Genomic DNA, 12,484 nt, shown 5'->3' on the forward strand with positions numbered 1-12,484 from the left:
AGTGAAGATCAGTGAGTCCCAGTCCCTTGCCAAGCCAGAAAACTCTTTCCTTTTTCTCCCTGCCAAAAGGAGGAAATTGAAAGCCTTGGAAGGAAACTCCTTCCCTTTCATGGAGCCTTTTTTTCACCTTCCTCTGTGGTGCAGGGACACTGCTCTGAATCACAGCCCAGGGCAGATTGTGGTGCATGTCCCAGCTTCACAGTCCTACACCATTCCTGGGAGAAAGTAGCAGCCTGCCCTGTCCCTCTGACAGTGTGGCAAGGAATCCCTGCTCTAAAGCATCTCCTCCTCCGCAGCGCTAGAGAAGCCGAGAGAATAATCCTTAGAAGAAGCTTTCAGTCTTGGGATGGAATGGGTTTAGAAGACCCCCCCAGGAACCTCAGTAGCACTGCCCCTCAGCCAAACTTACCGTGTCAAGACGTGTGAAGATTTCTCCTGCAAGGAGCTCTCCCCTGGCCTCCTGCTCCACATTGCCTTTCACGTCTCACTGTCAGCCTTGTCTCCTCTCAGGTCAGCAATTGCAGGCAGTGCTTGGAGCCCTGCTGCTCTTAGCAGAGGAGCTGCTGCTCCTGCACACAGCTCTCTCTCAGCACTGCTGTCTGGTTGCCATGAGTGCCCTCCACCCCAGCAGCCTGCTCTCTCTAGTCAACAGTGGCCCAGCTGAAGGCATGATTTTCTCTGTCCCCTGTGCTCCCTCCTCCTGGGAATTGTTCAGGAAAGTAAAACAGAATAATCACCTTTGGTCTCTCTCTAAACAGTTCAGAGAGACCAGTTACAGTGTTGTCACTTGTTTCATCAGAGGATGGTCATCTAGAAGACACAGAAATGTCCTACCCTGGAAACCATACTCCCATGTCTTAACTAGGCAGGACACCTAGAAGGGGACAGGAAGGGAACTCATTTTCCCATGGTTCAGCTTTTCCTTCAGATGAATCAATTTGGGCATCTCATGCCTGTTCAGAAGCCACTGGGAAGCAGTTGGGATTCAGCTCCTTCCTGTGAACGCCACAAGCACATAGGAGGTGGGATACCCCTTGCCTAAGCTGAAGTGAGCATAAGAGGTCTGCAAGCAAGCTCCTTGTCTAAGCTCCCATTACAATCCCTGGAGATGGATAGTGGAAGTCAGTTGCTCACATGCAAACAGCTGGTGACATTTGAAGAGACGGTTAGTCTTAGGCATGTGCCTGTGTCTGCTTGCTCTGATGGAGCAACCAGGACACCCGCATCCTTCTAGACCATCAGCAGAGGGCCAGGTGGTGAATTTCCTTGACCATCTGAAATGACACTAGATGCCTACTATGACTAGAGCTACACTCACTATGAAGCCGAGACACAGGCAGATTCCAGTGTTACAAAAAGCCAATGTCATTCAGGGGAGACACTTGATTTATTGACATAAAATAGGCTGGCAGGGCCATGTCAGATGCTCAAGTGTCCAGGACAACCATATGTCTGTAGCAGATACTGCATGAGACCTTAGGGAAAACCACGTCCCTTTGGAGTCCGTGCTGGGCAAGGGCCCCAGAGCATGTTTGGCTTCCTACATTTGCCCGGACAAATGAATCTCACCACTGTCTTTAGGCAAAGCCCATCTTGTCTACATCCATGTGTACTGCACAAATGGGAGGCACATCACAGCAAGGTCTCTGTGCTGGTCTCTGCACTCTCAAATCCTTCTTGCTCTCCTGACCTGAACCTCTTCCGACCCCACCAGATGATATGAATTAGGACTGGACTAATGATGACATCAGGGTGGCTGGATCATAGGCTGTCAAGGCCCCAGGATATCTTCAATGGCAACATGTCCTTCCTGGAGATTAGTTCAAGAAATCTGTCACAAGTGCAATGGTGCTGCAGAGTTAGCTTGGGCAGTCAACCCCTCGCCTGACATTCCTGCACAGCCCAGCTCTTTCTTGGCCTTGGGCACTGTAGGATTTGTTCTGTTAGTGGGAACCTCATTTCATCATTATATTGCCACCTGTATCCATGCTAGCATGTCACCACTTCCAATCAAAGCCTGTGCATACTTAAGATCCTTGGTAACATGTTTTCCTGTGACAAATCTTCCATCAGTGCCATAGCTGAGGTGGTGAAGCCAACTAGTATGCAAACGTATGCAGCCTGGGGTGCAGACAGGAGCCAATGGAGATGAATGAGCTGTCACAGGACTGCCACAGGGTTGGAGTAACTGGTGGGATCACTCACATGACTGGAGTCTTTCAATGGCAGGGTGCAAGTTCTTCAGTAGAGACTGCCAGAGAAGATGAGGAGGGGGATCCCCTGTATGTGGATGGGTGGCTTGGGTGTATGGAGCTCTTCCATGGGATGGATAACAGGAGGCAGCTCTGAAGGACAGAGGAGCTCAGGAAAGCCAGTAGCTCATTAAGGACTGCACCTGTCAAGTACAAGAATGTTCCATACAAACAATTATAAAATTAGTGGACATCTCTGGGACCCAGCTTGACTAAACGGGGAACGTGCATGTGGGCTCCAGGGCAGTAAGGCTGCTCTGAGGCTGCACAGGAGACATTATTTGGACATAATCTCAGGCTGCATTATGGATAATTTGAAATGGGCCACCCGAACACTAAGTAAACTTATTAGCAGCCTAATCATTTTGATAATTTGAGTAGAGTCATTAGTTAGTTAATAATGTTATTGCACCTATTCCAGCTTCTATAGCCTGGGGCTGATGCGATGGGCAGGAACAACACCAGTTAATTTGTTCTGCTGCCCCTGGCCTACTTACCTTTCCCCAACTGCAGCCTTGAGAGTTATTCATCCACTGGCCTCGGTAACATGGGTCACACCAACGAGGGTCACAAGAACCACAATTATTACATGTCACCCAGAGCCACCCGTGTCGGTGGTATCTTAATCCTTCCCCCCTTGGAGCAGCATGCAGGAGGAGGGCACTCCTGTAAGGATGATGAAGACACCAGTGAGGAAAATGTCCTTGGTTTATGCTCTGAGATGGTTGGCTCAGCCAAGCAACCAGAGACTCACATGTCCACAAGGCCTTGGAAAGGAAACAAGTGCAACAGGTACCAGAAATTCCTTCATTTTTCATGATCTAGCATAGCTTTATCTTCCTGGGTAAAGGTCTCACCGTTCTGGGAAGGTGGTAATTTCCTGACATGGAAAGGATGGATCCAATCATCCTTCCCCACGACCTTTACAGCAAAGTAAGAGATTAATAAAACAACAACCAATTTATTTATATCCTTCAGGCAAACATGGACTTGGGGTCACTAGGCCAGTTACCATTCTCCTCACATACTCTCAGTCCTTAACTTTTAGCTGCAGCAGGGTTCAGCTCTGCTCCATTTTTATGATAGTCAAAGTCATGGGGTGAGGGGGTGGCCAAACACCCCCAACAGCAGGCTATCTGCCTTGAACACTGAAGAAAGGAGTTTCAGTGACTGCAAATGACTGCTTTACTCCTGCAGTGGTGGTCCCAAGGACAGATCCCATCACTGGAGTAAGGAGCAGTTAATTCCTGTCTGGAGGAATTAACACTGCCCCAGCGGTGAGAGCAGGCTTCCTGTTTCCAAGTCCTGACATCCAAGCAGGCCTTATGTCAAAGTCTTGATGTCCTCTCTTTCAGAATATGAGGCACAGGAATGCAGACTGCATGTAACTGGCCCCAGATGCTGGGGGAAGCTGGAAGCATCCCCCTACAGTCCCCATCCCTCGACTCCATCGATACCTTCCATACTGCATAGCTGTGGTGAGAACACCTCTTTCTTACACAGGGGTATGAACAGTTGTAACAGTGCTGGAGCAATGCTGTGAGAAAAACCTTGCAAATAGTTAACAAGACTCAAGGACAAGGGGGAGAGACAAACAGTACTGCAAAGGATAACCAGCTCCGGCTAAATAACCTTGATGAAACCACAGCGCTTTGAAGAATGCGAGGGGTAGGTAAGACAAAAACAGCAGAATAACACAGAAGTGACCGTAGGTTCATTAAGGCTTATTAACATATTAAACTACACACCCCTAAATGAAGAATGAGATGGAAATGACATGATAATGATGTTACTGCCTCTTCTTCGATTCCTGTGCTAATTAGCAGGAATGTGAAAGCACAAGCGCAGAGCAATTACCTGAGGTAGTGAAATTGTAACCAACAGAAAGATTTGTATAAAATACTCCCTGAAAAGTGTATATAAATAAAGACTGAGAGAGGGAGAAGGTGTGCTAGCTTTGTGGATCTACCACCTAGCACCCATCTCTGTGCAGAAATTAAGTAAACAAATATCTCGACCCTGTGTGTCTATTGGTTGCTTGCACACCGGGTAACAGAATCCAGATTTTGGACAACAAGAGGACTCACTCCATGAAACGCTCCTCACCAAAATTAGACTGAAGGGCCTGCAGCTCCCCAAGTGGTCCTCATGGCCTTTTTGGAAGATGGGCACAGATTCCTCTTTCTAGTTGTTGGGACCTCCCTTGATCTCCACAGCCTTTCAGGGATGATAGAGACTGGCAGCCATAACTGGCAGTTATGATATTAGGCAGCCCTCTGAGTATCCGCTGATGCAGCCCATCCAGCTCCAGAGACTTGTAGGGGGTTGAGTTCTTGCCAATAATACCTCACTGAACCCTCTTCCACCTTGGCTGTTTTTTCCTCTGAAGTCCTGGCTCCAGGCAAAACAGCCCAGGAGACCTTGTTGGTGGAGAGTGGGGCCAAGAAGGCACAGAGCTCCTCAGACCTACCTGCATCTTCTGTTACTAGATTCCTTGCCTGAACCAGCAGTGAGCCCACATTTTCCTTTTCTCACTTTTGCTGTAACTGAAGAGGCAGCAGCTCTTCTTGATGCCATTCACATACCCTGCAAGTCCAATCCTAGCAGAGCTTTGGCTTCCCTAAGACCATCCCTGCTTTGCTGGACAACTTTTCTGATTTCTACTTTTTTTTAACCTCTCCCTCCTTCCAATTCTTACATGCAGACTTTTTGCTGAGAGGTCAATCCTGATTTCCCAGCGTAGCCAAGCCAATCTCCCAAGATTTCTACCAGTTTTACTGAGTATTGCTATGGCCCATTCTTGTGCTTGGCAGGTGCTGTCCTTACAGACCTGCTGGCTTTCCTGAGCTCCTGGGCCCCCACCAGTCCCCTGAGCAGGCCCAAGTCTACTTCTCTGAAGTCCGGGGTCTGAGCTCTGCAGCTATCCTTCCTCATTCTGCTCAGGATGTAGAACTCTGCTTTTTCATGGTCACTCTAGGAAAGCATGACACTGACTGTCCCATCCTTGATCAGTTCCTCCCCGTTTGGAATTGCAGACAGAGGGAAGTATGAGTACTGCCCCACTGTGCAACTGTGCAAAGAAGCTGTCCCTGGTGCCCTCCAGAAACCTCCCGGCCTATTTCCACCCTGCTGTTCACCTTTCCAGAGAATGTCTGTGAGATTGAAGTCCATTCCCCTCCCTGTCCCACAAGATCACTTGGGCCTGTGATCCACAGAATTGCTCACATTACATTGACTTTGTCACCCTGATTAGGTGGTCTAGTTCCCATCACAATGTCACCCTGACTCTGGTGCTTACCCAAACACTTGTCTCTCCCATGGAAGAGCTCCACACATCTGAGCTGTCCCTTCACACAAAGGACATCCCCCTTCCTCATCTTCTCCCTTGTTCTCTCCTGAAGACCTTCTACCCTACAATTGGTTCCTTTCAGTCATGCAAGTGATCTCACCACATCTTAGTTATTCTAGCAATGTTTCAGTCAGATTGGTGATGGTGAAGCCTGTTATCAAGGGCAAAGGACACAGTGTGTGTGGTGGTCCCACTTCAGAGCAGGGACATGCTGGCATACAAAGCAGGTGGCAATGTTATGGTGAAAGATGTTCCCACTAAGAGAGCAAACTCTGCAGTGCCCGAGGCCAGGGAGAAACACAGCTGGGCTGTTCAGGAATGGGTTTGCTGCCTGAGCTGACTCTGCAGCATCGTGGGGCCTGTGTCAGAGGTGAACTGATCTCCAGGAAGGACAAGGTGCTACTGAGCAATTCCCAGGCCCTGGAAAGCCCATGATCCAGCCACTTTGTGGACATCATTAGCCCAGTCCCTGTTCACATCATCTGGGCAGGTGAGAAGAGGTTCAGGGACAGGAGAGCTAGAAGGGTGTGAGAGTGCCGAGACTGGAGTGGAGACCCCGGTGTGATGTGCCTCCCATTTACACAGCACGCTTGGACGTGGACGATACTGACTGTGCCTAAAGGCAGAGGTAGGATTCATTTGTTTGGGCACAGGCAGGAAACCCAAGATGCCCTGGGGCACTTGCCCAGCACATGTGCCAAAGGGGCATGATTTTCCTGTAGGTGCCACGCTGTATCTGCGAGAAATACACAGTGGTGCTGGACAACCCAGGCATCCGGTATGGACCTGCCAGCCTATTTTACGTCATTAAATCAAGAGTCTGCACTGAATCACATCAGGATTTTGCACTGTAGGGATTGGCTTGTGTCTCAGCTTCGTAGTGAGTGGGGCTCCAGCAGTGTTAGACATCTAGTGTCATGGCCAAGGAAATTCCCCACCCGGCCCCCACCTCATGCTCCAGAAGGATGTGAGTCTCGTAGTTGCTCCATCAGTGCAGATACTTGAACTTTCTCCTTAGCTCTTAGCTGTCTCTTTAACTCTGTCTCTTTAATTAACACCAGAGGTTTGTGGGTGAGGGACTGACTCCCACCCGCCATCTCCAGTGATTGTAACGGCAGTTCAGACAAGGAGTTCATAGGCAAACATCTCTGTTGTGCACACTTCTGCTCGGGCAAGGGGAATCCCACCTTCTCTGTGCCTGTGGCGGTCATGGGAGGGATCTGAGTCCCACTCCAGCTCAGGGGCTTCTAAACAGACATGCGATGCCCAGAAAGACTCATCAGAACCAATACCTGAACCATGGCTAAACGAGCTCCCTTCCTGCCCCTTTCCAGGTGTCCTGCCTAGTTAAGAGATGGAACAGGGGCTTCCCGAGTGGGAGATTTCCATCTCCTGCAGATAACCATTCTCTGATGAAAGAAATTGTTATGCTGGAGTCAGTCTTCCTTCAGGGCTTAGAGAGGGACCATCGGTGATTATTTCAGGCTGCTTCAGGGACGATTTCCCAAGAGAATGGAGCACAAGGCACAGAGAAATTCCTGTCTTCAGCTGCCCCCTGCTCCTGAGCGGGGCCGGGCTCCTGGGACAGAAGGAGCCCATGGCAACCTGGAAGCATTACTGAGAGACAGCGGTGTCCAGGAGCAGCTCCTCTGCAAAGAGCAGCAGGGCTCTAGGCTCTAGGCACTGACTGTGGACATGAGATGAGAAGTGAAAGGCGGTGTGGAGTGGGAGGCCAGAGGAGAGCTCACTGTGGGAGAAATCTTCACAGCCTTTGACACGGTAAGTCTCTGGCTGCAGGACAACACCACTGAGATTCCTGGAGGGGTCTTCTGAACCCAGCCCATCCCGGGCCTGGAAGGCTTTTTACGGATCACTCTCCTGGTTTCTAACATGCATGGCAGGCTTGCCTGAAAGGGAAGGCACTCTCCTGAGGCTCTGATTTTGTTTTATACCTTTGGCAGGGCACAAACTGGAAAGGATTGTTTGGGCTTAGGTGACTGGAGGAGAGTTCTGCAGTGTTCCTGTGAGGGACCAATAGGTCTACAAGGACCCCAGAAAGCTCCTTCAGCCACCTCTTCACCTGCCAGCAGCAGCAGTATCTCCTTTGCAGCCCTCACCAGTCTCATCATGCTTAGTCTCCCCTGCTCCTTAGGTCTTGCACACACAGAGATGCCCCTGGGCTGGGCCCTTTGGCCAGAAGGAGTCTGTAGGGCAGAGCCAAATGCCCCGTGGGTGGCATGGGGTCAGGGAGCACTGACAGGGGACAGACGTGGGGACAAAGAAAGAGCTTCCAGTGGGGACAGCTCCAGGCGGCTGAGAGATGCTCAGGGAATGTGAGGAAAGTGCCCACAGAAACACTGTGGTAGGCTGGACTCAGGCAACTCTCCCGTGGTCCTCCCTCTCCCTTTCTGCTCTTGTACTTGCTGTCAGCTGGAGGTTCAGCTGCAAATTCAGACACCCACCCTGAGGTCCTCCCATGGAGGTGTCTGCAGAGGGCTGAGGTGCCCACGGCCTGTTCTCATCCCAGGGTGCTGGGAAATGTGATTTGAGGGTCTGGGGAATGAATGGACTCTCCCTTTTGGAGATCTCCTTTTCAGGACATGTGAGTGAGTCCTTATGGTGTCCTGCTGGGTTTGGAAGCTGCCCTCCAGAAGGACACAGCTCTCCCATTGGATCTTAGCAATACTGGAGATCCCTTTCAAGTAGTTCAGGAGGTACTAACACCAGAAAATGCTCCTGAGCACCTTCGTATGTGTGCAGCTGAAGTGAACCCAGCGTTTCCTCGGCTAGAATGGAAGTGTTGAGAGTTTCCTCCACTCTCGGCAGTCAGCTCACAGAGTCCTTGGTTGAATCATGTATGTCAGGAGCAACGTTCTGTTCTCTCCATCACATCTCCACCTCGGGCTGCGAAAGAGAGCAGAGTTAGATCTGTGTTAGATCTGTGCTTTGAAACCAGCCTCCCCTGATCTCATCAGAGTGCAATGTCTTTTTTTAGAGTAGCTTATGGGTGAAATCATCCTTTGGGTAACGCAAGTGCGAGCACAGGGCAGCTGGGAGCAAGGCAGGTGGACTCAACAGCACTCCCGACCCTGCACTAAGCAGCAGAGAGCCCGTTTTCCTCTCTCGTCTTCTAATGTTCATCCTTGCAGCAAGAAAAAACATCTATCCCTAAAAAGACCACTCACCAGATGTGATGGAAGAATCTAAAAATCTGCAAACAAATAACTGTAAAAAAATTGCTAAACCTCTCTGCTGTAGCATAAATTCTATAGAACCGTGTGTGAGGATATTAACAGATCTTTTTCTTTACAGGTGGACACTCAGACATCAGTTGTGAAAATCAGAGATATCAAAAACCAGCCCCATCTACTGCCCGGTGCGAAGCAGGACAGGCCTGTGCTCCTCCCAGCACACTCAGCTGGAGCTGAAGCTGAGGAGCTGAGGAGCTGAACGAAGGTCTTCCTGAGAAGGAGAAAAGAAATTTGTCTATACTGTTGGTAGGATGGGTGAGGGGGTAGTACTTCTATGAACAAATGAAAGTTTTGTTTCTCAGGACAATCAGTGGTCACTGTCTTTTCCCCTTGGACAGTTGCCCCATGCTCCAAACCAGCAAATGTCCAACAGCAGCTCCTTCGATGAGTTCCTCCTCCTGGCATTTGCAGACACACAGGAGCTGCAGCTCTTGCACTTCTCCCTCTTCCTGGGCATCTACCTGGCTGCCCTCCTGGGCAACGGCCTCGTCATCACAGCTGTAGTTGGTGACCACCATCTCCACACTCCCATGTACTTCTTCCTCCTCAATCTCTCATTCCTCGACCTTGGCTCCATCTCCACCACTGTCCCCAAATTCATGGCCAATTCCCTGAGGAACACCAGCGCCATTTCCTACTCAGGATGTGCTGCCCAGGTCTTCCTGGTTCTCTTCTTGCTTTCAGCAGAACTTTCTCTCCTCACTGTCATGGCCTATGACCGTTTTGTTGCCATCTGCAGATCCCTGCACTATGGCACAATCATGGGCAGCAGAGCTTGTGTCAGAATGGCAGCAGCTGCCTGGGCCAGTGGTTTTATCTATTCTCTCCTGCACACTGGAAATACATTTTCACTACCCCTCTGCCAAGGCAATGCTGTGGACCAGTTCTTCTGTGAGATTCCCCACATCCTCAAGCTCTCCTGCGCAGACTCCTACCTCAGGGAAGCTGGGCTTATTGTGGTTAGTGTCTTTTTAGTTTTTGGGTGTTTCATTTTCATTGTGGTGTCCTACGTGCAGATCTTCAGGGCTGTGCTGAGGATCCCCTCTGAGCAGGGCCGGCACAAAGCCTTTTCCATGTGCCTCCCTCACCTGGCTGTTGTCTCCCTGTTTGTCAGCACTACAGCATTTGCCTACCTGAAGCCCCCCTCCATCTCCTCCCCATCTCTGGATCTGGTGGTGGCTGTTCTGTACTCAGTGGTGCCTCCAACACTCAACTCGCTCCTCTACAGCATGAGGAACAAGGAGCTCCAGGAGGCAGTGAGGAAACTATTCCAGCTGGTACAAACTCAGTAGCAATGAGCTGCCCATGTCTCCTCACAAGGTATTCCCAGTTTATCTCAGGAAACTTTGTGCTCTGGGAGTTCTGTCTGTGATAGTCCTATTTGTGCACAAATATCTGAATTCATTCCACTTCTGCTGGAGCACAAATCCCATCTCTCTGACCCAGAAGCCTTCTGCAAATCTGCCTATCTCTGTGTCGGAGTTGATCTCCCAAGTAGCAATTCTGTAATAAAAGGGGATCTCTGTGCCTGAAGGCTGGGCTCTTCCTCCCAAGTTGGAGCCAAGAATGTGCTCAGGGAATTGCACCCAAAAGGATCCTGCTGTTGTGCTTGGGTTTTCCGTGGATAAAGGGGCATGAACTCTTTTGAGTGCCACGTGAGGGAAAGAGGGCTGTATTCATCTGTCACTTGTGGGTGCCCAGTGTCCCTGGAGAGGATGAGTGGTCAAAGAGGTCTCTTTTGGGGACTGTGCCACATATTGGAGGGCTGATCAAAGATGCCCATTTTTCTGAAGGGGGTTTGGAGCCACCCAGAGAGCACAGGACATCTCCAGGGACAGTGTATGCCTGGGATGTTCAGTAAGTAGAGACTCTCACAAACAAGTGCAGTCAACCAAAGGAAAGCATCAAATCAGGGCTCTTCATTCTCAGGAGAGGGAGTGGGCTGGGTCTAATGACACCCCCGAACATGCCCTGAGCAGTGTGAAATTCTGCCCCCACAGATAAAGAAGAACTTCTCTACTGCAGGATTGGCGGAGCACTGGAACAGGTTGCCCAGAGAGGTCGTGGAGTCTCTGTCTCTGGAGATATTCAATATCTGCCTCAACATGATCCTGTCTAACATGCAACAGGTGACTCTGCTTTAGCAGGGAGGTTGGACTACATGATCTCCAGAGGTCCCTTCCAACCGCAGCCATTCTGTGCTTCTGCGTGATTCTGTGAAATGCCCTGTCACTTCTCTGTCCATCCCAACATAACAGATTGAGGGAGGGGGGAGGAGTTGTCAGGAGCAATGATACTGGTCCAGCTGGCTCTGGTATGACCAGCAAGGCCAGTGTGCAGTTACCGTGCAGACCCACGGAAAAGGCAGCTGCCTTGGACACCCCCAGGCATATCCTTGCAGGTTGCCATGCTGAGCATGCAGTCAGCCTGCTGGCAGGCAGAAACCTACTGGACTTTGCCAGCACTTCCCACTGGCTTCTCAGCAGCTCCAGGCAGTCAGGCAGAGGCTTTCAAGGCCAGCGTCATGGCTCAGCTGTGCACCTTTGTGAGGATGTGTGCCCAGGAGCCTTGTACATCAGGCAGTCAAGGCAGCCTGCGCCTTCGCTGGGAGCAAGCTGGGCTCTGGCTGTACTGCACTGCTGCGGGCAGCTGCTTCTGGACCACTTGTGGACAGGAGGACCCACAGGGTGAAGGTCGTTGTGTTGGAACAAGATAATATTAGCCTTTCTGCTAATATTCTGGAGAAACATATTTCAGCAAGAACTGTCTGTGAAAAAATAGAGGAAGTCGGATTTCCTCCAGAAAAAGACTGTACTTGCACACTGTTTCCACAACGAAGGCAGCCCATAAATCCTCTAGAAAAAGAAGAAGAAAACCGGGAAGAAAACAAAGGCAGATCAAAGTACAAGGGAATCTGAATACACAAAAGTACTCTTTAAGGAACTGGAAGCCTCCGCAGGAGAGTCGAGTTACAACATGCAAACCCTGTCACGTTCCTTTTTCAAGAAAACATAGTAAGCCCACACCTTTTCATGGTTAGAAAAGCCTGAGAGCTTCCACTTTTAGCCCCTTCTAGTTTGGAATGCTCGTACTTCAGCATAAGCCAAAAAAGGGCATATTACACAAGTCAGACCAAGCTCATTGTTAGAGATTTCCTTGAGGTTATCAACATTTAACCAGTATCATTCAGTTAAACTGCATCACAAAATTCTGGGCATCCTGCAGTCATTTGGAGCTGTTCCCTATGCCTTCCCTTCCCCTTCCCCTTTCCCTTTCCCTTCCCCTTCCCCTTCCCCTCCCCCTTTTCCTTTCCTTTCTGTCCCTTTCACAGAAGCACAGAATCGGTTAGCTTGGAAGGGACCTCTGCAGATCATCTAGTCCAACGCCCCTGCTCAAGCAGGCTCACCTAGAACACGTTAGACAGGGTTGCATCCAGGTGGCCTTTGAATATCTCCAGAGAAGGAGACTCCATGACCTCTCTGGGCAACCTCTTCCAGTGCTCTGTCACTCTCACAGTGCAGAAATTCCTCCTCACGTTCAGGCGCAACTTCCTGTGGTTCAGTTTTTGCCCTTTGCCTCTAGTGCTTTCGCATGGGACAGCTGAAAAGCCTTTGTCCCCATCCCCTTGACAC

General features: G+C 50.1%; 1 protein-coding gene across 1 annotated transcript; it reads left to right on the forward strand.

The window, feature by feature from the left end:
- The first annotated feature begins 9,199 nt into the window (after positions 1-9,199).
- Positions 9,200-10,144, forward strand: LOC134154518 (olfactory receptor 14A16-like). The gene has a single exon (XM_062601192.1). The coding sequence runs from the start codon at positions 9,215-9,217 to the stop codon at positions 10,142-10,144; it is 930 nt and encodes a 309-aa protein (XP_062457176.1). The 5' UTR covers positions 9,200-9,214.
- The last annotated feature ends 2,340 nt before the right edge of the window (positions 10,145-12,484 follow it).

Source organism: Rhea pennata, unplaced genomic scaffold (genome assembly GCF_028389875.1).
Source record: "Rhea pennata isolate bPtePen1 unplaced genomic scaffold, bPtePen1.pri scaffold_32, whole genome shotgun sequence".
NCBI classification, from domain to species: domain Eukaryota; kingdom Metazoa; phylum Chordata; class Aves; order Rheiformes; family Rheidae; genus Rhea; species Rhea pennata.

Coding starts and splice junctions, on each gene's coding strand:
- LOC134154518 (XM_062601192.1), top strand. CDS start 9,215: ATGTCCAACAGCAGCTCCTTCGATGAGTTCCTCCTCCTGGCATTTGCA.